Here is a 25,990-nt window from a genome sequence, read left to right as displayed (position 1 = left end):
ACAGGTCTGAGCAGTCTAAACATCCCTTTAGTTGAAGGATTCCATTTCTGAAAGGGCTTGTTTTTGTTTTTCTCCTTGGAGGGGAGGTTGTGTTTTATTTCTGTGTGATAAGAGAAAGTGAATCTGGGTTGTCTCAGAGTTGGGCCATCAGTGATTTTCCAAAACACCTGGTCCTTGTGGAGCTAAGCTGCAATTAAGCTGTTTGCTCCTGCTGCTGTAGCAAGAGGCGCCTTCTGAATCTGGGCACAGGATTTCAAGGTGAAACCTCTCCCTGAAAGACAAGGGCTTCCTGAGCATGAATCTGAGAGAGGCTGAGGACCATAATCAGTGCTGTACTTGAGTGATTGGAAAATACAGAAAGCACTTTGATACTTTAAAATTATTCCATAGCACACGGGCAAGAAAAGCTTGCTGTAGTATACACACACACACACACACACACACACACACACACACACACACACACAATAAATAAAATAAAAAATTCACAATCAGTTTTCATTTCAGCCAAAACCTAACCCACTGCTCTCTCAGAAATAGTCACCTCTCTTGGTTTAGGTCTCATCACTTGAATTCACATGTCCTGTGACAAACTGCAATTTTTGAAGAACATTCTGGTTCAATCCCCAGGCTGACCCCGTAAATGTGGCAATATATCTGGAAAGTTCTCTGATGTTCCTGGCAGTCGCCTGGCTGAGAGGCGCATTGGACCACTGGTATGCAGCCAGTGCTCACAAAGGGAAGTATTCCGAGTCACTGAAAACATTTAGAACAGATGGCCTGTTAGAACCATATTTCCCTTAGTCTCATCTGTGCCACACAGCTGAGTTGACTGGGCCCTTGCTGACACCCTTGATTGGCATCTGGTTTGGCCTCTGGGCCTGCATCCCACCATCCAGCTGTGTGTGTATCCACCTTCCATCGATGTATCACAAGGCACCCAAGACCTAGAGCTTGACTCTATGGTAGGAATTCAGTTGGGAATCAGCTGGGTGATTCTTTGCTTCGTACAATGTCCGTGGGGCTTATTCAGTGCTATCTAGCTGGCCAGCAAATAAGTTGGAAGGACCAAGAGGACCTTCCTCACACAAAATCTTTTGAAGGAAGTCTAGGCTCACCTAGATTTCTGACTCTCCATGTTGTCTTTGGCCCCATACACATAGCCAGATGTCCTACTTGATGCCTAAGGGTTTCCACGAGTGGATCTAGGAAACCCAGGCTGGGAAGTTCCAGAAGCTCATTTCTACTATACATCCTCAGGCAAACATCCCGAAGTCTGGGCAAAGCTCTACTTCTCAGGAGAGCAATACCAGAAAGCTTGAAACCATCTACCATTCTAGCATAGACTGCTTAATTCACCTGTTCATGGCTATTTGGTGTGTCAGAAGCAATCCACACAGTGTGGAGCAACAAGCCATAGTCAGCCTTCCAAACAAAGCTGACCTGTGTCTTTAGAGGAACATAAAACCATAAGCATGCATTGTTCATGAATATAAGGTCTCAGATCAGCCTAAAGCTCTTAAGAGGGTTGAAATAAACCAAGACTGGAAGATTGCTGCTAGTTCCAGGCCAATCTTGGATACAAAGCAAGATCCAGTGTCAAAATCCAAAAATAAGGCAAAGGAGTAAGAGGGGAAAATGACTGAAATACATTGTTTTCCCTTTATAAGAAAGTCCTGGGGAACTTTGAAATTATACCATGGCTGTCTGAACTGATCCTTCTAATAAACTCACTGTTACTTATTGATTTTAACATTTTTCTAAACAAGCCATCTTTATTGACCTAAACCGTGGATGCTGGGCCGAGTGTGTTGCACTGTGACGTAGCCTCTGCTTTGGAGGTTTCCGATAATGGAGTATACACATTTGCACGGTGCTTATTGAAGCCCCAGCACTCTGCCGAGAACCCTGTGTGAAGCAGAGTTTCTCTCCCTCCCAGGCCCTCTCTCGCTCATGCAGAGGACAGACATGGAAAAGAGGCTGTGTCTTGCCTAAAGGTGACACGGGAATAAAATGGGGGAGTCAGGATCTGAACCAAGTGTCTCCCTTGTTCAAAGTCTGTCTTGGTGCTTCATGTGCTTTGAGCCACTCCTGTAGGCTTCTACTGTCCATTTGTCAGTCACATGACTGTCTCTGGAAGAGGAGAGGGCACCACAGTGTTTTCTACCCATCAGCCTCCTGTGTAATCTCATGTCGAACTCAGTGTTTGCTGTACTCCTGGTGTAGACAACAGACTGAAGCCTGGGTGCTCATCCAGAGCACATCCCTGGACTTGGTATTTTTGACTCAAATCATAAGGTCTAGATTTTCCATACATCTTCCCTCACAGCAGGGCCAACAGCCCTCCCTTACTTCCCACGTGCCTCACCATTCGCCAACCCTCCTCTCCTTCCAGCTTGTGTCCAAGCATTTTTCTTCTCTTGTGTACAAAACTCCCATCGGTAGGTGTGGAGCCTACTTACACCAGGAAAGGAACTCCATAGCTCACTGCATTCCAGGTCTCAGTGGGAGGGGGCTGTCTTCATACACAAGGCCATAGACTGAATCCACAGCACCACAACAGAAAAGAAGAAAAGGGAAAAGCAGAGTGCAGCCAAATTTGTATTTGAGGAGTAAGAGGATGGCGGGAAACCCACAACCCCACACTGTATTTCTGGGAAAGCCCCTGACCTAGTGATGACACTGGAGAACAAACCAGGTGGGATGCCCTCATAGTTTGGCCGCGTACTCCTGAACTGTGTGTGTTCCAAGACTAAGACCTGGGTTCAAATCCTACCTGAGACCCCATTGGACCTCCATTGGACCATGTTAGAATAGATCCTATGTAGCAAGACGAGCTACCGTGTGACGAGTGTTAGGCAGGTTTGTCAGGCCTTGCTTTCCTCAGATGTACAAGGAGGTAAGGAGAGAGCCACTGTGGGAAGGTTATAAGGATCCTATGCCGTGACCCCTTGAGAGCAGACAGGGTGCTTTTGTTCGCTAGCAATTGTGATTTGTTAAAGAGTCCAGCATCGTGTAATGGACTCCATTTGATTTAAATTTTTTAAGGATTTTATTACTCTTTTTTTAACCAGACCACAGTAGTAAAAGCAAGGCTGTACTTTTTGGGGCCTGTTCATATCACATTCTTCTTCCCTGACCTAAAAACAAACAAACTTCCCCAGACTAGCATAGAACTCAAAGTCTTCCTGATTCGGCCACCATTCTTCATCTCTGTAGGGTGGCAGCTGTGGCTCCTCGGCAAACCCCCCACCATTGTTTCTGTGTCCTGGCAGGAAGGAGGGCAGGTGTCTTAAAAGCAAGTCATTAAGATTCCTCAAGTGGAGTTCCTTTTGCCTCATTAGAGCCAGAACAGGGCTACGTGAGCACCTCCATATCTAAAAGAGCCAGCAGCAAACTCTTTGCCTCTCAACAAAAGTAGGATGTGCTTGGCAAGGACACGTGAAGTGTGTCAGGAAGATGGCACTGGTGTGTACCACTTGTTCTTGCTACTGTCACTGTTGCTTAGAAAGACTTAAAGTGCCTGCTTTTCCAGCAAAGAGAAAAACTCTCCTCTCCTTTGGTTTTTGGACAATGGAAAGGTATATAGGAAATAAAGATGTTCAGGACTGACCTTTTGTGGAAAAGAAGAGCTTTGGGAAAACGGTGCCATTTTCTTCCTGCCAGCCCTGTAAGGTCTGCTGGTCCTGTGGTTCATTAGTTGTGTCTCGTGGAGGTGAGAACTGCACAGTGGAGTATAAGAAACTACACAGTTTGTCGTGAGTCACTCCTGGAAACTGCTCCTGAAGCCCAGACTCGTTTCTCTAGGAATTTTCAGGTCAGGGAGATAACCAGATCAGTTGTCATGATTTGAATATACTTGGCCTAGGGAGTGGCACTATTTGGAGATGTGGAGTAGACGTCACTGTAGGCATGGGCTTTAAGACCCTCATGGTCTTAAAGCCATCTGGAGGTCAGTCTTCTCCTAGCAGCCTTCAGATGAAGATGTAGAACATGCCTTCACCATGCCTGCCTGGATGCTGCCATGCTCCTGCCTTGTTGATAATGGACTGAACCTCTGAACCTGTAAGCCAGCCCCAATTAAATGTCGTCCTATATAAGACTTGCCTTGGTCATGGTGTCTGTTCACAGCAGTACAACCTTAACGAAGACATCAGTCAAAGGTACTACAGAAACAATGACTGGTAAAACTTCTAGAATGAGCACAATTGAATGAAACGTTAAAACAGAGAGGTTTTGGTGTCCATGACGATGCCATACACTCCAAGTGTAAAATACCAGGATTAAATACATGACAAAATTTTAAAAAGTACTCCCTCAGCCAAGAAGGCAACAAAGTTATTTGAAAATACTAATAAAGAGTACTAACTATGTAAAGGTTATTTTGCTGAAGAAAAATGCAGTATAACAGCCATCAGCAGTAGGAGCCTCCTATTGTTTATAACCTCACACTGACACCGTCAGTTCCATTTTGGATATAACCTCGGATGTTCCCCGAGGCCAAGAGCATTGTAGTGGCTTGACCAGGTGAACATCAATCTATATTCACACTGAGACATTTCCAACATCCTTCCACTAGGGAACTGATGTACTGGCCGAACAGGAGTACCAAACATATGAGGTCATAGACACTACTCAAGGAGATGGAGGTTGCTTCCTGACCTTTATGGAAAACTGTGGGCATTGAATCGTCAGAGGATAATTCTAGCACATGATTTCATAGCAAAGTACACTGACTTTAAGACCCAGGCCCTGTGGCTTCCACACCTAGTTCTGCCCTTTTTCAGCTGTGTGAGAGTCCTCACCTATAAAATCAGAACAATACTACCTATTTCACTATTTCATTGTCTTTGCTGGGTTGCTTTACAAATATATATTGTGGTAGGGTGTTGGCGGTAGGGGTGGGGATGGAGGGTGTTTTTGTTTTTGTTTGTTTTGGGTTTTGTTTTGTCAACACCACTAGAGTCAAATGTCAGGTGCGAACCTCAGTTGACAAAAGTTTCTTAAACTGATGTGGAAGGGCCTTGCCCACTATGGGTAGTGCTACCTACCCCAGGATGTGTGGTCCTGGGTTGTATTTGAAAGCAGGCAGAACAAGGCAGGGGAAGCAAGCCAGTAAGCAGCACCCTTCCATGATCTTGACTTCACTTTCTGCCTCCAGGTTCCTGTCCTCGTCCTCCAGTGAGGGACTGTGATCAGGATGTGTGAGCCAAATAAACCCTTTCCTTCCCAAGCTGCCTCTGTGCACAGTCTCATCCCAGAAGAATAATGATGTCGTGACCTCCATTGGCATGACCTTCATTCAAAGCCCTCTCACCAATAATGCCTATGCAGTGTCCACCATAACTGGAAGGACCTCCCCTCTCCCTGGCCCCCTTGCCTTCTCTCTTCCTCTCTGCACTCTTGTTCCTGCTCCTCTGCTTCCCTTCTGTCTCCCTCCATCTTCCTTTGTCACTGCCTGCCCCTCTCTCTCCTTTCATTTGTTTCTTCCTTTGTTTACTTCTCTAGCTACCTAAAACTCCAACAAACTCCAAGCAAACTTCTGTCTTAGGGCCTTTGCATGCCCACTTGACCTAGACATCCAAATGTCTCTTCCATGGAATCAACTCCCAGAGGCTTCCTGACCAGAAAGGTCTTGATTCCCCTCTGCTCTGTAGTTCTCCATGACAATTATCACATGTGTTTCTTGTTTCCTACCCATGTCTCCCCTGAAATGGCCTATAGGATAGATTTGAGGCAGGCTGGGTTCTACTCCCAGTGCCTGGCTCAAGCAAACCCCAAGATATATTTGTTAGCTGAATAGAATGAATACAGGCTTTTATATTTTTTTTCTGCTGTACAACTGTGTGTTTAGCTGTGCTCTGGTGAAGGGCTCTTTTGTTGTGACCAACAATGTCCTATTCAGTTGTTACTCATTTTACAGTAGTGAGAAACAACTTCTGTGCTTTGGCTCCTGCTCTATCCACAGCCTTCAGCGTGGCTGGCTCCTTCCTAGAACAGGTGCTTGGTCTGCCCTTGCTGGGTGGTGAGATGAACCCTCCCTCCCCTCAACTGCAGCTACCAGGAGAAACAGCCTTTCTGCTGCTCACTTCCTCAGGCATCCCAGACCCCTTCCAAATACTTTGCTCTTTCATTTTCTTTCATTTTCCTCCCCTTGATATTGGCCCTTTCATTTCTTGCATTCCATGGACCTGGTTTTACAAATCAAAAAAAAAAATTTACCACCACTGCAAGAGTCTCAGAAGTTGGTTGTCTGAGCCCATCACTCACAGTGCACATGCACACACACACACACACACACACACACACACACACACACACACTGCACATGCACACAGACACAGTGCATATGCACACACACACACACACACAGTGCACATGCACACAGACACAGAGACACAGTGCACATGCACACACACACACACACAGTGCACATTCACACAGACACAGAGACACAATGCACATGCACACACACACACACAGCCCTGTAAAATGGCACCCAAGAGCATGTCTTGGGGCTCAGGTGCTTTCCAGGCACAAAAGCCGAGCCTGTTACATTGCTCCTAACCCTTTTCTAAGACTTGTGCTTTCTCCATCCTATGGAGATAAAAAAATTGGTCTTGCATAGTATTTTTATTTTTAACAGTTTTATTAGTGGTAGTAATATGTATGAAGTAAGTACAGTAACTACCTCCCAGCACAGAAGTAGAATCACTGTTGCCTGGCAAGCCTGTCATCGGTGAAAGGTTGTTTGCTGACAAGCCTGAGAAGGTTTAGGACAGCAGGAGGCCCCAATGGAGTCCCCACATGGACTCTGTGAAGCTGCTTTTTGTGACAAAGCCTTCAGAATGCTGTAATGAGGTGTCTTCAGCTGACTCCGCCTTTCCCATAGGACAGGTTCTTTGTTTGCAGTTAGGCAGATTTCCCCAGTGCGAGTTATCTTCCAGCCAGCAGCCTGCTCACCTGCCTGCAGATTGGCCACACCATGCCTATCAAAGGGGCCTTCCGTGCTCTCATTTCCTTTCCTTTCTGGTTGGTTGATAGTAGCCTGATGGTGGAGGGAACGGATGGTAAGCAAGGAACATCAGTGTCCTAAATCTCGGAATGTCTTGTTCACAAATGATAAGCAAATATATATATTACAATCTTCCTTATGTATAGATCATGGATTTTCTTTTATTTTTCTTTTCTTTTCCTTTTTTTTAAACAACAGAGTTCTTTTGTTCAAAGAAATTCCCACAGGGAAGAGTAAGTCTTTACATGGTTATAATTCCTAAGCACTTACATCAGCTTTTCTCAGTGCGCCTAATTCAGTAGCCCCGCTACCGTACAGCGGGAAAACTGAAAGCACAGACACAACAACACGGCAAAGTACAAATATACGAAATCAACATTTCAAATTTTTGTAGCAAAAATAATTAATATTTTTAGTCTTCCTGAATGGGAAAAAAATACAAGCCAATGTGTTAGGAAGATGCCCATTCTTTCCAAATCAAATCTCAAAAAGATATTGCCTGAGACTGCCTAATTTAGTTTGTAAATTTATGTAAACCAAGAAAGAAGAGCAAAAGATATATTTTGGCACCAAAGGGCGGGGGGAGGTGTATGGACCAGGGATGAAGAATCATTCTAGAAGCATCTCTGTTAAATGCTCCAGTTGAAGTCAGAGGAGGGAGAACAGGCTTGATGAAGGCAGGGAAGGTGCCCCCTGGGTGGCACTTGAGGGACTTCTGGAACCTGCATGAGTACTACTGCCCTAGAATCTGTGACCTGCTCTTGAGGAAGCACTGGAGAGGGCTGTCTTCCCAGATTAAAGGAAACAAGCCCCTCTGCATGCAGTTGTGTGGGGTTTTCATTAAGTATCCTTGTACATTACACCACACGCCTGGGGACTGCCATAGTCCAGGCATCTGACACAAACGAGTGTAGCTAGCCACATCCTGAGGAGTCCATATTGCTGTATGAAACCTGAAGAAAGGCCCTCAGGGAGCATTTCTGGATGAGCTGTGAGAGTGGATCATGGAAGTGAAGGGATTGTGAGCACCTGAGGAACTGGTTGTTTCAAGGAGACTCAAAATATGGACTGTAGGCTCAATGAAAGCTAGAGCTCCTTTGAGAGGAGTAGGCATATCAGATGTCCCTGATTCCCACTAGACTACAAGTCCCATAGCTGCTTCCAAAGGGTGTGTATGCATCTGTGTGTGTGTGTGTATGTGTGCATCTTGTGTGTTTGTATATATGTACATGTACATACATGCATGTGTGTGCCTATGTATGCATGTGTGTATGTGCCTAATGTTTCTATCTATGTATTCATGTGTGTGTGCCTTGTGTGTCTGTGTGTGCATGTGTGTGTATGCAGGTGGCTTATTTGTCTGTGTCTCTGTATGTGTGTGCACGTGTATGTGACATGTGTGTCTATGTGTCTCTGTGTGCTGTGCATGTTTGTGTGTGCTGTGTGTGTCTGTGTGCTTGTACATGTGTGTGTGCCATGTGTGTCTGTGTGTTTGCATGTGTGTGTATGCAGGTGGCTTATTTGTCTGTGTCTCTGTATGTGTGTGCATGTGTGTGTGACGTGTGTCTATGTGTCTCTGTGTGCTGTGCATGTTTGTGTGTGCTGTGTGTGTCTGTGTGCTTGTGCACGTGGGTGTGCCATGTGTCTGTGTCTCTGTATGTGTGTGCATGTGTGTATGCCATGTGCATTTGTGTCTCTGTGTGCTTGTGCATGTTTGTGTGTATCTGTGGGGGGAGGATGGGTGTAGAAGTCAAAGGTTGATGCTGGCTGTCTTCTCTTGCGGTTCAATCTACTTTTGTGATAGGCCCTTACAGAACCTGCAGCTCAGCAGTTGCCTAGAGTGACCAGCCAGTGAGCCCATCATTGTTCCTTCTCTGCCCCTTTACAAGCACCATGATTCAGGCATCAGATGCAACTCCCAGCTTGTGTGGGTGCCAGAAATCTAAACTCAGATCTCAAACTTGGGGGTGCTCACTTAACTGAGCCATCTCCTTGGCCTCAGGACTGGAATTTTTGAGTCCCTTCTCCATGTCCCACGGCTGATGGTCATCTGTGGGATTCTGTCAGCAATGGTGCTAAGAATGTAAAAGTGTTTTGCCTCTGAGGAAACACATTCAAAAACACTGTGAGTGCTAACAGCCACCCAGGCCTGAAGTTTGGCTCCAAAGCTGAGACATTTGCACCCACACAGGACTCGTGTCCACAGTCGCACACGCCTATCATCACTGCACTGAACCATCTGTCTCTCCATCCCATCGCCTTCCAACCCTCCAACATATGTTAATGTCAGAGCGGAGCTGACACGAAGATTCAACCTTCCCTCTCCTACTTGGCTTTCTTGTTTCTTACCAGACCCTGGAGCCTGTTATTTACTCCTCCCAGCTTCTGTTTTATAAAGGGAAGAGCTGCAGCATGAGCTTCTACAAATTATCCGTTGATCCCCAAAGAGAGTCGTTTCATGCCCAGTTCATTCAAACTGTGGAGGTGTCCCTGGAAGCAGAAGTGTAACCTTTCTTTCTGTCTCAAGTTATACATCAGTTTAAATTAGCAAGAAAAATGTTTGCACACAGCCTGAGCCAGGGAAGTGAGTAGCAACAGAAGAAAACTCCCCAGAAGAGAAGACTGGGGCCACGGGCCTCAGTTTAACAGGATGACTGCAGTGGAAAACCCTAAACCTCCAGGTAGAGGAGAGGAGGCTATTAGCAGGACAAGCTGGTTAACCCCTCTTTTAGGAATGATAGAGCTTATTTCTGTATTTTAGCATCATAATGATTAGAATACAATCCCTCCTGTGTTGAACACAATATAAATGAATATCAATTAGGGAATAAGGGAATGTGGTCGTTTTTCGAAAATAAATGCTTTTGAGTGTGGAAATGGTTTCTCTCTCCTCCCCTCCTCAGCCAACAATTTATTTTGCTGGCATTTGAAAGTAAACGTAGCATGATGGAGGCAGGCTATAAAGCACAAAGTTAAACCTCATTTACCTCTTCGGTAAATTCTTATTCTCCAATGGCCACTCTTTCAAAAAAGAGGACTCAGAGTCCAAGACAGGAAAAGCAATTTTGCAAACAGTCCTTGGACATAGGGGCAGGGCAAAGGACAGAGGCACTCCCGAGGGCGGAAAGATGTTTTCACAATGCGGTGTACATATGGCATGCAGGAATAGAGTCTGTGCCATAGCCCGTCCAAGGGTTTCCTTCCAAAGGAAGCATTTGAGCTGAATGCCTGCCTTTAGTGGTGAGATGGTCCTTCCTCCTTACCCCATCTGTATGGGAAGTGCTCACCACCATCCTCAGGATGCTGGTCCTATTGAGAATGTGCATCCTCAAGTGGTCCTCAGGCTCCGGTCTCTCCTGGCCTTACATGATAAAGTCTGCCAGATCTGGCTTCTTCATGTCAACCAGTAAAGCCATCCCTCCACCCACACCACATGGTCCTTTACCGGCTGTTTGTGCTCAAATGAGACGATATTATACACTCGTGCCTGAGTGTTTTGGAGGGGAAAAAAGCCAGAAACCATTGTTGCTTGTGTGATGCTGTCCAGTCTCCATCAGATGGGGGAGGGAGGGTTATACATCTGCCCATTCATTTATAAAACATGTTTGTTTCACAAGCTGGCACGCATGGCAATCCCATTCAAAACACTTTGTTTTGGGAACTCTCACTATCTGTAAAGTTTTCCAGGGACCGGTAGGCAGTGCTGGCCCCAGACTACTTCTGGGGCAGCCAGCTCAAATGCCAGGGTTGTACATGACATTTGCAGTGTCTACACAGCTACTTTCATTTTGTCTTCCGGGGTGGCAGTTCCCGTGCTCAAACAACTAATAACGAAAGGAACTTTGCCTTAGCTCAAAAGCCTTCAGGCCAAAACACGCCTCATTAGTGGGAGTGAGCGTCATGCCTGAAAACTATGGTAAGAAAATTCTCCAAAGGGAGAGAGAGGTTTGGCAGCCCCCAGCAGGCATGGAGGCAGGAGCAGGAAACTGAGAGATCACATCTTCCAATGCAGAATAAAGCAGAGAGCCAATTGGAAATGGAGGAAGAATATAAACTCAAGACCCAAGCCAGATGAGGTACTTTCATCAGCAATACTCCACTTCCAGGGTCCTGGAGAGATGGCTCGCAGATAAGAACACTGACTACTCTTGCAGAAGATCCGGGTTCATTTCCCAGCATCTGTAACTCCAGTTCCAGGGATCTGATGCCCTCTTCCAACTTCTGTGGGCATTGCACACATGTGGTACACATACACGCATGCAGGCAAAACACTCACATGAATAATACCTTTTAAAAAAAGACACTACACTCCAAGGTTTCCACAACTTCCCCATATACTGCCACCAACAGAGGACCAAGTGTTCAGATAGGGACATTCTCATTCAAACCACCAAGGCCAGCTTCTCAGAAGGCTGAACACCAGCCAAAATGACTTAGTAAGAGCTTGGATAAAAATCGCAAGTCGGAAAAGTTCTGGGGGTATAGCTAGCTCCATGGTACCAGACAAGCATGCCTGAGGCTCTGGTTCAGTCCCAAGTACTACAGAACAAGTCCCTGACTTCTTTTCTGTATTTTCCCTTGTAAGGGAGCCCGTTTAGCCCTGGATGGCAGCATGGCTGAGTTTCTGACACTCACCTTCTAGTGGGAAGAAATTATCCAGGAGCTGCAAAGCTAGAGTTTTTGTATCTACAAACTTCTGTCTTTTATACAGTGAGGAAGTGGCATGGCATAGTATTCACGTGTTTTCTTTGAGGGGTCGGAATGTCACCTGGAGTGCATAGCTTTAGTATGGTCAGCAGACATGAAAAAACACACACTCTTTCTCAACATAGTGATGAAAACCTAGAAAAGCAGTTGCTGCCCTACTTTTTATACCCTGCTAAAGCATCCCCGGGCTACCCTTAGATTCTACCGGGGTTAGAAGATGTCTGCTCCTCTCTCCTGCTTCATTCATCATGTCCACTGTATAGCTTCAGGTATATTGTAGATATTGTGAAATATATCCCGGTCCTCTGAAGTCAGTCTGATTAATGGAGTTACACTTGGAATGGATGGTGAAATCTTAGAGAACCATGTTAGTCTTCCTCCAACTTTTAACCCAGTCTTCTAAGTTTGTCTTCATGTGGGCTGCGTATTTCTGCTGTGGTCAGGAGCTAAGTACATAGTGAAATGGCAGCCAGGGCGATACTGTTCTAAAGGACCTGTGATTCTAAGGATGCTTGTTTCTCTCCATTACTTCTGCATCAGAGAAGTAGTTGCTTTTCTGTTGTATCTTCTTACCCTGGAAGCACTGTTCTCAGCCCCTCTCCCATTTTCACGATCTGTCTTACTCTTTGCCCTTAATTTCTCTTGGGTGATGAGATTTTGTTTGTTTTATTTTTTTCTCTCCCACCCTCCTTCCTCCACCCTAGAATACTTCTGCTATGTCATGTGTCACAGGGTAGAAGCCTGCCTGTGCAGGTCCAATATCTAGATATTCTTTAGCTCCAGTTCTCTGTACTGTACAAACCAAGTCCAGCCAGGCCCCCAGAAGATATCCAGGAGCAAGTCCACCATGGTCTCCAGCCACGGTGCAGCAACTGCTCTTCTCAGCAGTGTCTTTCCTCCCATGCCCTAGGTGTTGTCTGTGTGCTGAGGTCTCGTTCTTCTTATGCATGAAGTAACTCCTCCCACTGTAGGAGGAATTGCCAGCATTCCTAGAGTAGCACCATGCACATCCTTCCCGTCACCGACTTCCTCCCAACAGATACTAAAGAGTAGTAGAACCTGTAGAGTTAGAGCAGTAAAAGAATCACAGGCAGAGGTACCAAAAGCATGGAGACAACCAGAACACTTTAAAGGGGGATTTAATTGTTGATCACCTACAGAGCACCAGGAACTCCACAGGAGGCTGAGTTAACAAAAAAACGAATACAGTGGTCCCTAGCCCTAACCAGTATAAAGCAAACCAGTTAAGGTAGCCTTGACAAGCACAGCAGCAGGAGCAAGCCTCTGACAAAGGCAAGCAGAAAGGAAATGGCTTATCCTAGGGTTGGGAGCATTCTGTGAGTGATGCCTATGGGACCTTAAATCTTAAGGCCCAGTTTTGGAGTGGGGGAGTAAATTGGGACATTCAATAAAGTTCCAACAACAAAAAGATAGTACGTGCAGGGATAAGAAGTAATGGGTTTTCATTTTAGCTTTTGAAAAGGTTAACTGACAAGTGGTGTGAAAAAGTCAGCAAAGCAGAAGAATTCAGATAAGACCACCCTTGCAGTAGAACACACAGACCTCAGGTAGGGCGGGGTGCAGAGCAGAACGGGGGAATCTCATCTCTGAGATCACAAAAGCCCCTTAACATCCCTCCGTCCCCTTAAATGCCCCTCTCCCAACCACAGAACTTACTCAAATTTTAGTGTTATGAAATATGCGTCCTCTCTGTACGTGCAGTCTCAGAAGTCTTGTGTCAAAAATATCAGGAGCACACACACCACCTCCTCCTGGCCAGGAAGAGCAGATCCTGCTGTGCAAGGTTATAAACTGTACACAGACTACCCTATGATATGATCGCCTGGTTTTCACCTTGACCTTGGGGAAAGGGGGCAAAGCACACTCTAGCAGTGTGTCAGGATCCGAAGCCACCTGCAGAGAGTTGTTAAGGTCTGAAATGGCACAGTTAAAAGAACCCTCATAAGGGACAGGTCTCCTAGCCATGCTGCGTTAGGCTGGGTCTTAGCATGGTCCTTCTTTCGTTTTTGTTCCAGCAAACATCCTTCCCATTAGAAGGCTAATTCTACTCTACCCCTTCCCCTCCCTACCCCATCTCAAAAAGAGAGCAGAACCTCACATCCAAAGGCCTGTTTTTCTTGCCGGGTCATCCAGCTCATGTAAAATATGGTGAAACATGGTCTGAGACAGCCCCTCACAGGACAGAGCTCGGCAAACACTGTGGCATTGCTAAGCAACACCACAGAGAAGCTGGCTGCAAATTAGGGGACAAATCTGTAAGAAGCCAGAGTATCTGGGGACTCGCGTGGACATTTTATTATGAGCCATCTGGATGATCTACAGTAATGACCACACATTATTGTTCACTGTTCAAGGCTGATAATTCCCACATAATTAAGTTGACGCCTTCCCCCTGTGATCGTAACCTAGCTTTCCACATCTTCCACTGTGCTTTGCTTCATCCAGGTACTAATCTGCAAAATGACAGAGGAGAGCTAGACCTAATGAGCAATTTTCATTCCTCCCAAAATAAAATTTAAAGCACAGTAAGAAGAAAAGTCACTTTCTGCTCTCTACTTGCACAGTGGGGGGACACACTGCCCATGAATGCCCGTAAGAGACGGAAGTGGTCACGATACCATAGCCGCTCAGGCTTCCTGATGTGGATTCCACTACAGTTCCCCAGAGGACACCATCCTAAGATTCAATCCCATTCTCAGCCAGCAAGGACCCGACTAGGACATAAAGAAGCAAGTCTTGACCTGCTGAAGAAAAGTGTCAGGCAAGCATTCCTCCCAAGTCCAGCTACCTGAATGGTTCCTTTATTCAAGTAACATTTGTAAGTAAATTGGACTAAGCAATCTGGTTTTTAAAGCACAAGTTACAAAATTGATGAACCAAATATAGCTCAAATTCATTCAGCTTTCATTTTTAAAAAGAAAATAGAATTTGTTGAAAACACATGGAAATCAAGAGATTTCACAAAGCAAGCCAGGTGTGCAGATTCCGCTCATCAGAAAGGGTCTGCAGAGTACTTCATTTACCGCACTCATATACGTATTGTACTTAAACCAGGAAGCAAATAAGTGAGGGAGACCAAAAAAAAAAAAAAGTTGATGATAACAAACCATAAGGCTTAGATTTGCAAAGAGTTGAGACAGGAGAGTAAGAATTTTACAAAAGGGCCAGATTCAAAGGGCATGAAAAGTCAGCGGTAACTCCCTAAGAGCGCCAGGGAGGTACCTGCGTGTGCGCATGCGCGCGCATGTGTGTACTGTTCTTATGCCTTTCTTGGAATCCCGTAGCTGGTGTGGATTACTGTCATGGTTCATTTTGTGATGCTCTACCAGAATGCCTAGGACTGGGTAATTTATAAAGCACAGAACTGTGTGCTCAGTTACTCATCATTCTAGGGATGTGGGCCTGCCTGGTGAGGGCTGGCTCTCTGCTGTCAGGACCGCACAGTGAAAACACATCCTCCACAGGCATTGAATGTTGCTCACGAAGGCAAGGACAGAGCCCCTCCCACGGTCCTTATTATAGCGCCAATGGATCTATTCCAAAAGAATCTACCCTCATGACCTAAACGGGTCTTGAACGGTTCTAAATCTCAATTTCATTGCGTTAAAAGTTAAGTTACAATTCATGAGTTCAGGAGAACCCCTCCAAACCAAGTTCAGCTCTTTATTTTCGTTTGCCAAGTGCTTGTCTTGCTTTGAGAAACCTAAGTGAGAAGCCTTAATCTCATAGAATAAAAAGAAGTATCTTTCAGCGGGAGGAAAGAAACAACACAGGGCAAAATGTATCTCTGCTAGCACCCATGTATGACGTATGTGTGCCACATGGTGAGTTCAGCTGTCCCCAGGCACCTGTGCACCGTGTACCTGTTGAAGAGTCACTTAGAGAAGTTCATCCCGAATGTCAGTCTCCCACAGAATGCCAAGCCGAGCTTCTGCAATGAGTCAGTACTTTGAAAGCTTTGAAAGCTTTTGGATTTGAAGGTTAAAATATTCCTTCCCCTCTCACTTGAGTAGGAAGTGGGATTCGAGGTTGTTTCCAAATTTAACCTCCATCTCTTAGGTGGCTTGGATTTTGTTTTGTTTTTCTCCAATTTAAAAAAAAAGATTACCAGAGAAAGGACTGGAAGAGCTTGAAGGGGCTCGAGACCCCATATGAACAACAATGCCAAGCAACCAGAGCTTCCAGGGACTAAGCCACTACCTAAAGACTATACATGGAGTGACCCTGGACTCTGACCTCATAGGTAGCAATGAATATCCTAGTAAGAGCACCAGTGGAAGGGGAAGCCCTGGGTCCTGCTAAGACTGAACCCCCAGTGAACGTGATTGTTGGGGGCAGGGCGGTAATGGGGGGAGGATGGGGAGGGGAACACCCATAAAGAAAGGGAGGGGGAGGAGTTAGGGGGATGTTGGCCCGGAAACAGGGAAAGGGAATAACATTCAAAATGTAAATAAGAAATACTCAAGTTAATTTTAAAAAAAAAGATTATTTTACTTCTGTTAGCCAGGAACGTTTAATACATAAGACTAATGACTAAAGAAAAACTTTGAAGGAAACCATTCATTTTGGTAGTCCGTACAAATTGGCTTTTGAGAAGAAAAAAAAACAACCATAAAGCTTAATATCGGAGTGTATTAGAAAACATCTTCTTCCAGCCAAGAACTTAGGCTTATTATAAAGAAAAAAATTTCAAATTAGGAAACTTTAAAAAAAAAAAAAAAAGCTAGTAATTTGCTGGGTGACGGTGCTTGGGAGGCAGGGGCAGTCAGATCTCTGTGAATTTGAGCCCAGCCTGGTCTACAGAGCCAGTTCCAGGACAGCTACCCAAAGAAACCCTGTCTTTAAAATAAAAAATAAAAAATAAATAAAAAAAAAAAACCACGGTAGCCAATTTACTCCAAACATTCCACAGAACAATCTACGGAGTGCTGTGTGTGGTGGGAAACTACACATCATCAACCTTTATCCTGTCATTCAGGAACATTCATGCTGGATGTTGGGTGCACACCTGCAATCTCAGCGCCCCTGTGGGTAGATGCGGAAAGATCAGGAGTTCCAGGCTGAGCTCAGCTAAGTTGTAAGTTTGAGCCCCGCTTGGGCAACTCGAGTCACTGCCTCAAAAATCCTAAGTAACAAGAAATAAATGAAATCTTCAAGGCAAACATTTACTCTGTGATTAAAGGAAATCCTCAGATTTATAGAAGAGACAAAAAATACCTTCACTCTGAGTCTAAATCAACAAATTGCTGGCATGCTTCTGACAGTTTTCCAAGCATTCTCTACCGGGTTCTGTGTACTGTGTTTCTCATTTGCACATCTCAAAATACTCAAGAATAACCACCCATGGAGACATCTAGCCTTGGGATAGGACTACACTACTTTACACTAAGCTGAATTTTATAGACTGTTGCTGTACCTTCGGCAGACAGAGGAAGGAGACCAGTTACTAAAGACGTTTGCAGCTCCCCAGTTCACCGTGTTTTACAGACCAATGTGTCTGTTCCTATAAAATACTCCTGACAAGCAATTGCCTCCCCCTTTGTTCCCCTCAGTCTACAGGAAGAACAGAGAAAAGGGGAGAGGGGCACCTAGTTATAACTAGTCGAACTCGAGCTGCCCAATGACTGTTGTACAGAAGGACTCTTAACCTCTATCATAATGGCTGCAGTAGAAAACCTTGAGCATCAATGTTGACCTTCTCTGTTTTACCAAGTCCAGAAAAACTCAACACACCAAGGCATTCTGAATGTTACTGTCTCTGGGGCGCTGTTGAATACTTTTATTTAGTAAATGTGAGGAGAGCTGAGCATGTGGTGTGGGGATGTAGGTTTTCTGTCTTAGAGATTTAAATAAGAGAGTCTTTACTCTCAACTTAAGACACATTAGCCAGAAGCCAGCTAACTGACAAATACACAGAGGGAAAATATCTGGGCTCCGATCGTCCCCTGACAGTCGATGAAGAAGGGTCACATGTCCCATCCTCTCCCTCCTTTTGGCCAGTGCTTTGATTTTCCTTAAATCTGAGAGCAGATGTGCAGGATTAATGAAGAAATGTTCTTAGATACTGGCCCCGGCATGACGAATATCTTTTGCTGTTGAATAACCAATCTCTTTTTAAAGCCTCTTGGTCCTCTTGAATTTGTCTTAACAAGCTTGGATAAGGTACCATATTATCTCACTACCCTGCTACACATCCTCAGGTCCTCGTCTTTGTGGTACTTGCAATAATGACAGCTTCTCATAGTCTTCCTTATGCAGTTCATCCTGTGTCCTCTTTGCTGCCACTCTGTTTATAGTACACAGCTGAGGATGCCAGCATTCAGAGAGAGGAAACCCCTTGCTCAGAGTCACATGTCCCATAAGCAGCAGATCTTGGTTCCCAAGCAACACCTCTAACTTCAAATCCCGTCTCCTCCCATGCACTTGATACTGAGCACAACCCTTCCATGCAAGCCACTACTCGTCCACACATCATGACAAGCACTAGACAGCTTCACTGCAGTTCTGGCTGCAGTCAGGACTGAGAAAGCCTTGACTGTCCCAAAAAACTCAAGCCCATACCCAGACATAAAGCTAGATCTTTGAAAAAAATAGAACATCAATCGTGGATTTTTCCTGAGAGATGACACCTAAACAATAAACGAGTGTTTCATTTATTCCTCCACCTCTAGTTCTCATTCAAATCAAATGAGCTCAGCATAGATCCTTCTACTGACTTTCCATTTCATACACCCGGATTTTAAATCTTTAAACATGAGAAGTCCTTTTTCTGCTGCTCCCATCACCAGGAGTTGGTCGTAGAACGTCATGGAATAAAGAATGTCAAAGGCCTCAAAAGTACAGCTGAGGAAGGAGAAACATGTGCCTGTGTACTTCTTGAGAAAGGCAGAAGCCATGAGTCCCCAATACTAATTCTTATTCACAGATTTTTTTAAAGATTGGAAACAAAACCCTTACCCTGATCTCATCCAGTGTGAAGTATGGTGGACCAGAGCCCAGAGGCCAGACCAGTGAAGTCAGCTGGAGAGATTGCTAGCAAACGTGGGTCAAGGTGGTCAGATGAACAATGATATGTTCAGACACCTGAGGCCCCGGCTCTCCAGCTGGCACAAAAGTCAGTACAGCACCATGTTGGGCAACATCAGTGGTCAGCCTTCAGGCTCATCAGAAACATTTTAGTGAGTTTGTTGGGCACTGTGCTAGGAGGCATCTGTGGTCAGATTTAGGCTCATCCCAAACACAAGCCAATGGGTATGCGATATACCCCTCCCCTGGGCCACGTGGTGTTCTTAGAGAAACCTTTCAAAGAAGAGGCACCAGATGACTTCCAGAGTGGAAACCACAATGACGGTGACTCTTCCACACCGCCTCTTGTTCAGTTACTACAGTGAATGCTGCTATCTGGGACCAAACACCTTCTGTGTTTTCCCAGCCTCTTCCCTTCTTTATTCAAGAGACTCTCAGTTGGTTCCTAATCCAAATAAGTTGAAAAGAGCTGGGTGATGGGCGTGCACACCTTTAATTGCAGCACTCCGGAGGCAGAGCCAAGAAGATCTGTGAGTTCTAGGACAGCCTGGTCTACAGAGTGAGTTCCAGGACAGCCAGAGCTACACAGAGAAACCCTGTCTCAAAAAAGCAGAGTAAATAAATAGATGATAGATAGATAGATAGATAGATAGATAGATAGATAGATAGATGCAATGATATATAGATAGATACATTGATACATAGATAGATACATAGATTGATTGATTGATTTAAAACAAGTCAAGAGTGGCTTGAGAAGGTGTCATGGATTGAGGGCTGGGTGATTTGGAAGTCAAGTTCTTGCACAGGTGAGTTTCATTATGCGTTCTGGACCCTTACAGCCTGGTCAACAAACTGGCTGAGGCCACTTTCTACGGGGCATCCATAGGACAGTAGTCAGATGTGAGAGGAGCTCTGGTTTCTGCACGCACACTGTTTGTCCTGCTTGCATGTTGCATCCCTCAACCTGCACCACCCATGACCCCAGGATCTGGGAACAGGCGTGTCTGGCTCGTGGAGATGTTGCCCTGTTTCCCTCGGGATGTGGCTGCTGAGTTCACAGTCTCACATCCCGTGGCTGCCAGCGATGAGGACTGTGTTCTAATCCACCCATTTTCATCCTCCATCCTTTGCTGAAAATACGTTCCCCCGGCTTGTGTGGATACTTTCTCTTCAGCTTCCTCCTCCCACTGCCTGACTAGCCAAGTAACCTGTTGCTCTGCAGCTCTTCACTGCCCTCACTCCCCACTGTTTGCCTTATTTTCTTTTCCATAAAGCGTGCTCTGTTCTCGTTCCTGTGTGCCATCCATTATCCAAGGAAGCAGCTCATAGGTGACCTAGACATTGCCAGAGTGCAGGAATGCGTGAGCCTTGTTATGTGTGAGGAGTTTCCTACTCTGTGTCAACATAAAGTAACAATGTAGCAATTCGACGGTGTGATTGATTTTATTATTCATGGTTCCAAGCAGAGATAAAGTTCAAAACAATAGCATCTGCCACAAGCAGATGCTTCACAGGTTGGGACCAACACGGGAAAACAGGTGTGTGCGTACAGGAAGGTCCGAGTCTGAAAAGAGGGATTCACTAGCGCACAGCGATGTGTCATCATTGTGCAGAACATGCTTGACAGCCAGCCTTGTAAAACACATGGCCACCCGCATCCTGTTTCCCGAACAGACAACAGTGGATTCCAGCTGTTGAGTCCTCTGCTTTACCTGTCAGAGGGAAGAGAGCCTAGGAAAAAACTATTTGTTGGCTAGTAGAATTTATAGTTTACTGCAAGATTGTACATGCGCGCACGCGCACACACACACACACACACACACACACACACACCTATTTTGTAAAGCCACTATGAACATATGATTAATATTTATGAATATTAAGACTTCTACACTTCTATAAACACACATACACACATATGGCAACTGTTTTTAAAACAACAGAAAAAATATTTCCCTAAAAGCAATACCTAGAAATCACAAAAAAATTTCTTTTTTAAATAAAATTCAACTTCTCATTGAAGCACCTGCATCCTTTGTAATGAGTCTAACAAAAGCCAGAGTAGACAAGATCCACAAGAGCATAAAGACGGGATGCTTTTTCTCCCCAAAGGTATAAGCTTCTACTGGTGTATTTGTATTAAAATAGCTTCAGATAAAATTAGACATGTGGGAAGGAATCTATAGAGGGGAGAATGTACGGTATAAATATCCAACGCTGGGATGTTTGTCATCTGCGTTAAGCAGGCTCCTGCATCTCACACAGACTCGTCAATTTCAAGTTGATTCACGTGTGAGTTTTCCACAGCTGTCCAAGGCAATGGGCCATGGACACATTCTGTGGAGTCACAAGAGTGTCTCTGGAGTCTGATTAAATTCTTGAAGTTTATTGGGAGCACATCATCATGACCAAGAAAACCATTTTTAATCTGCTTCCAACATTGCTCAAAAGTATCTGGGATTAGAAAAGAACAAAAACCAAAGTCTCTGTTTTGGAACTAAAGTAAGAAACAGAAGAAATCCATCCCGATCTCCTCTTTCTCCTAACCCAGCCATCATGTCCCCAGTTGACTCCAGCATCCCTGCCTCCCAGTGATCTCCATTACAGATGGGTCCCCCAGGTCATCTACCCTCAGAAGCACAAAAACTGCTCCTCTGGCCCTGCTCTTTGGGGAGCACACAGCAGGCCTTGCCGTGGTCCCCTGTTGTGCTTCTCTTGCTGTCTTGGGCAGGGGGACTTCCCTGGGAAGATGGCTCATTGGTCCTCCCCGTGCAATGCCTCTGACACCTCAACCAGCATCCTGCACACATGACACTCAGTGTTTCATCTAAAATACGAGATCTTCAGGAATAGGAAAGTTAAAATTGGGCTGTTCATACAGTATCTCTCCAGGTAGCCTCTTTATTCTCTAGAAGAAGGTTCTATTCGGGGCTGGAAAAGCCATGTGGTGACTTCGAGGCCACTTTACATAGCAAGTGTCTACAAGGATCTCTGGGTATAGATGGCTGTTCTTGCTCAGTCCTTTCCTCCTGGAGTCACCTCTATAAAAGTTGTGAAGTTAGGAAAAGCCTGGACTGAAGCACCTTTGCCAAGTATTCTGTTTTGTTGAGTGTTAAACTAACATGTCCTATTCTGTAACACACAGCCCAGCCCACCATCAGTTGAATAATATATTTTCAGTGATTCTGAGAACGGGCCGTGAAGCCGTCTGCCACATGGCTCATGTTTGCACATCTCCATATAGTTACGATTGCCGAATTTGACAGTATAACTCTGAATCTGATTAATTAAGAATGTGTAAAAGCGAAGTTCTTGCATTATAGCTCGTTCCTTATCTTTGTGTCTTTTACTGTGATGTTGTAGAACTTGGATCATATGGAAAACTAAAATATTATGACACAATGACTGAAGAAGGTAAGAATGATTTCAGAATTGTATGCCCCCTGGCTTTTTCTTTTCCTTCTTTCATTTATGGTGTCTGTTGCTTGCCCATTTTTTAACCTCTTTATTTTCTTCTTTGCATGATCTCAGTAACATTGTGTGGTTTTTGCTTTGTTTGTTAGTTTTTGGTTTGAGTTCTACATTTTTGTCTAGTTTTTGCCATTGTGTTTAGTTGGAATTAGAGACGTGCAATACCATGGGTAATTATGTTACTCCATTCCGACAATCAAACCATCCCAATTATATAACACACGCAGAGAAATGGTGTCCGCAGTATAAGCACAAATCAACGCCCACGTACTGACAGGAACATACAGAAACAAGTCCTCCTGGCGCTCACCTGGGATGCCCTGCATTTCAGAGGGGGATTAAGTTTTGATGGATTTATTGTTTGTGTTAAAGCAACGAAACACAAAAATAGTGAATACACCTTAAACCAACCTAAAACCCCGTTCTCAAGCAAAGGGCAGTGGCCTGTGTCCTCAGACCCTACTATCCCTGCCAACTTGGACAAGATCCTTAATCTGATAGTGCAGAGCCACCATTCCGGGTACCAGACTTGTCCCTATGAGGCTCCCACTCTGTCAGGTTGGGTGAGTCACTTGAACAGTTTCCTAAGTTGGGATTTATTCTTAAATGCACTTGCCAGTGGATTCCAGTCCGTACCTCAGAAAACAACTTTGTCCCAGGCAGAATCACTTCCCATAACTATTTAATTCCGGAACAGAATTCATAGAAGAGCAATTTGACATTTTTGAATTCTTGTAAAGAGAGCTGTCTTCTCACCCTAGCTGCCGTTCCACCCCACACATCTCCACATTTTGAGGAATGTGTAATGTTTATTTTAAAAAACTCATCTGGGGTTTTCACATGACTCTTCCTCTGATACTAACATGCAGTCAGAATGTACCCTAGAACGTCCTTCAGCACAGTAAATTCCCAAGTGTGTTGCATATCTTGCATTCAGCTTCCGGTATTTCTTAGCTGCCTTAGTTTACCAAAGATTTCCTAGTTGCTTTGCATGCACAAAGTGGACCGTCTGACAGTCCTGGATAAACCCATTCTCAGCCCCTCCCAGTTCTGGCTTCTGTACATAACTCTCTGTTGCTCTGGTTAACCACTGCAGAGTGGTCTGGTCACTAAGAAGATCTTTGTCCGAGTCCTGTCAACAGCCAGAGAAATGCAGGTCCTTGGTCAGGGCCCTTCCAACAGGGAATAGGTTGAAGGGAGCCCCCAGCCTGGCTGTCATTTGACTTCTGGCTTAGGGAGAGATTTTGTTGACTGTCAGGAATCTCCACTGTGTCCCTTATAACACCCTTCCCACAGCCTACCAGCCCCACCTCTCTCATCTCCCTGTCACTTTATCAACCCTTTCTCTCTTTCTCTCCTTCCTCTTTGTATAACCCTCTGAGCCAGTGCTGTTATGAAGCCTCTCCTTCCCCTTTCCCTGCTACCCCAGATAAGATCATGTGGAGAGACAGGAGTGGTACTTGCAGTCCGATGGTATAACTTGCTAATGATCGAGGTTTGGAGGAAGAAAAACAAAAAGTCAAACTATTCTCTAGACTAAGACCCAAGGATAGTCCTTAGGTCAGGAAGCTTGGCCTCTGATGTCTCAGTGGCCTCATAGATCACCTTTAACCTCCTTCATCACTTTGACTGTCCCTCCCTTCATCTCTCTCCCACTCACTGTTTTCTTCTTGGCCAGACACCCCTCCCCATTATGCTAAGCAAACGCTAACTAAAGCAGCATGAATGAATCTTGTCCTGTGATGTCACTGGTGTGTTTCAACACCAAGGAAGGAAGGGAGCAGAAGAGAGAGCCATATTTAAAGCACTAAGAGACTTTTGACTTAGACTTCTCTACCAGGCAACTCTTGGTCCTTGGCCATGCTGCCAGACACCATAATCTACTGTGAATCAGGACAGTGAATGCAGGGTTCTCAGGCTTCTTCAGAGAGGTCTTTCTTATGTGGATCCTCTTGTGAAATGATCCAGGAAATGCTACCTGAGGTGAACTCTTCCTCTGGAATGCAAACCCATCGAAAGAGTAAATTCTTCCAAGCACATAAAGGGTACCATACAACAGAGCTCTCACCCTCCCAGACCAGGCTATTTGACAGGACAAGCCAAATTTGGCTTGAACCTAGTTCTTGGATTCCATCAAAGAGACCCAAAGTCAACTTAGATCCCTCAGACCCGCCAGTAGACATTCTCAAGGGCTTCTTACTTCTCATTTAAAAATAATAATCATAACTGTGATTTATGGCCCTCCATGTTGTAGAGTGTAAGGTAGTATAATAAAGATGGCGGCGTCTGGAGCAATAACTGTCCGTTCACCGCCTTTGGGAAACACTCCACTCCATTTAAGCAGTTTTACGGTTTGAGCACTGTGACTAGCCCTCCAGTGAGGCTTTATCATGTCGGCTCACATGATGAGTCATTCTGTATAACTATTCACCAGGATTCTCTGGACATGATGCAAAAGCAGCTTCTTTTCATCCTCTTTAAATGGATCGAATGGAAAGGCACATCTTACGTGCAATCTCATCCCCAGAGAATGGAATAGGGACTTTTGAATCCTATCCTGCTCACAGTTGGCATAGTACTTTGGGACACCTTCTTGTGCTAGGCATCCTACTAGGTACTCTGAGGAAACACGACCGAAGAGCAGGCAGTCTGTCCCCATGAAGCTTTCAAGGGGGAACGGTAACAGAGAGCGACTGAGGCACCAGGAAGAAGATGATAAAAACTGGAGAAGTTCAGAAGATGGTGTAGAAGAAATGTCTGCCAGTGGGGAAGGGAAAAGATTTTTATGAGGAAGGGAGTCTTTGAATGAGCCCTAACAGGCCAGTAGATACGGGATAAGCTAGGGAAGGAAGATGTCCCCCCAAAAAACCCGACTGCCCTGAGCGAAAGATGAAGGAGAGGCCGCCCCAGCACTGTGAGGTGCCCCAGTGCAGACCTACAGGTTTTGTAAACTTTGTATTGTGTCCTCAGTACCGTGGTCACATGGGCAGGCTGGAATGACACCGGGAGAGAAATCAAGGCTCGTGGAAGTAGCTTGTCACCTGAAGACACTGAAGTCCAGAGGAGCAAAGTGATTCCTATGGGAATACAGAGACAGCAAGTGCCGATGTGGGGGCTAAACCCAGCACAGTCACAACAAAGCCCTGCCTTGTGCGGGCGGCTCTGGGGAGCTCATTCCAGCTCTCATCTACCTCTGTCCTGGTCTGTCTCTGGAAGAAAGTACCGAACCAGATGCAACAGCCCAAGCTGTGTCTGTATCAGTGTGGGGATGGATGTGATGCCAGGGAAGGGAGGACCAGGAGCAAACACAGACAATCTGCTTGAGAACTTCTGCTGCGTGGGAGGCACGAGCATTGAAGGCTGTAAGACATTAAGCTAGGAGAAAGCAGTAGGGTCCGTCCCTCATCCTTGGGAACACAGAGTAGGCAGAGACCCAGCCCTGCCCCAATCAAACACCACCTCAGTAGTTTTACCCCTGCTCCCAAGATGATAAACTGTCTAACACTGTGTTCCCTTAATAATACGTGCATGGAGATTATTTTTACAAACATAAGAGGTTAGTGAGCTTTGCTTTCTCCGGGGACTGTATTTGCTTTTGGAACAAGACACTTATGGAAATTCTAAAAACAAATGTACAAAGCTAGTTCGAAGACACTGAGACGGCCCAGCAGGTAAAGGCACTTACTGCCAAGTCTGATGTCTCCAGTCAATCCCCAGGACCCACATGGAAGGAGAGAAACAGTTCCT

General features: G+C 45.2%; 1 protein-coding gene across 8 annotated transcripts in view; it reads left to right on the top strand.

Moving 5' to 3' along the window:
• Slc24a2 (solute carrier family 24 member 2) overlaps positions 1 to 25,990 on the top strand; it is a 237,584-nt gene that overhangs the window by 146,388 nt on the left and 65,206 nt on the right. For 5 of the 8 annotated variants that reach the window (NM_031743.4, XM_087551416.1, XM_087551415.1 and 2 more), the window contains 1 exon segment: positions 22,136 to 22,186. The exons of the other annotated variants lie outside the window; for them this stretch is intronic. In NM_031743.4, the coding sequence (NP_113931.1) occupies positions 22,136 to 22,186 (51 nt within the window). 8 annotated transcript variants of the gene reach the window in all.

Source organism: Rattus norvegicus, chromosome 5, assembly GCF_021556685.1.
Source record: "Rattus norvegicus strain SHRSP/BbbUtx chromosome 5, alternate assembly SHRSP_T2T, whole genome shotgun sequence".
NCBI lineage: Eukaryota > Metazoa > Chordata > Mammalia > Rodentia > Muridae > Rattus > Rattus norvegicus.
The sequence above is the reverse complement of the archived record's forward strand: the minus strand, read 5'-3'. Positions and strand labels throughout refer to the sequence as shown.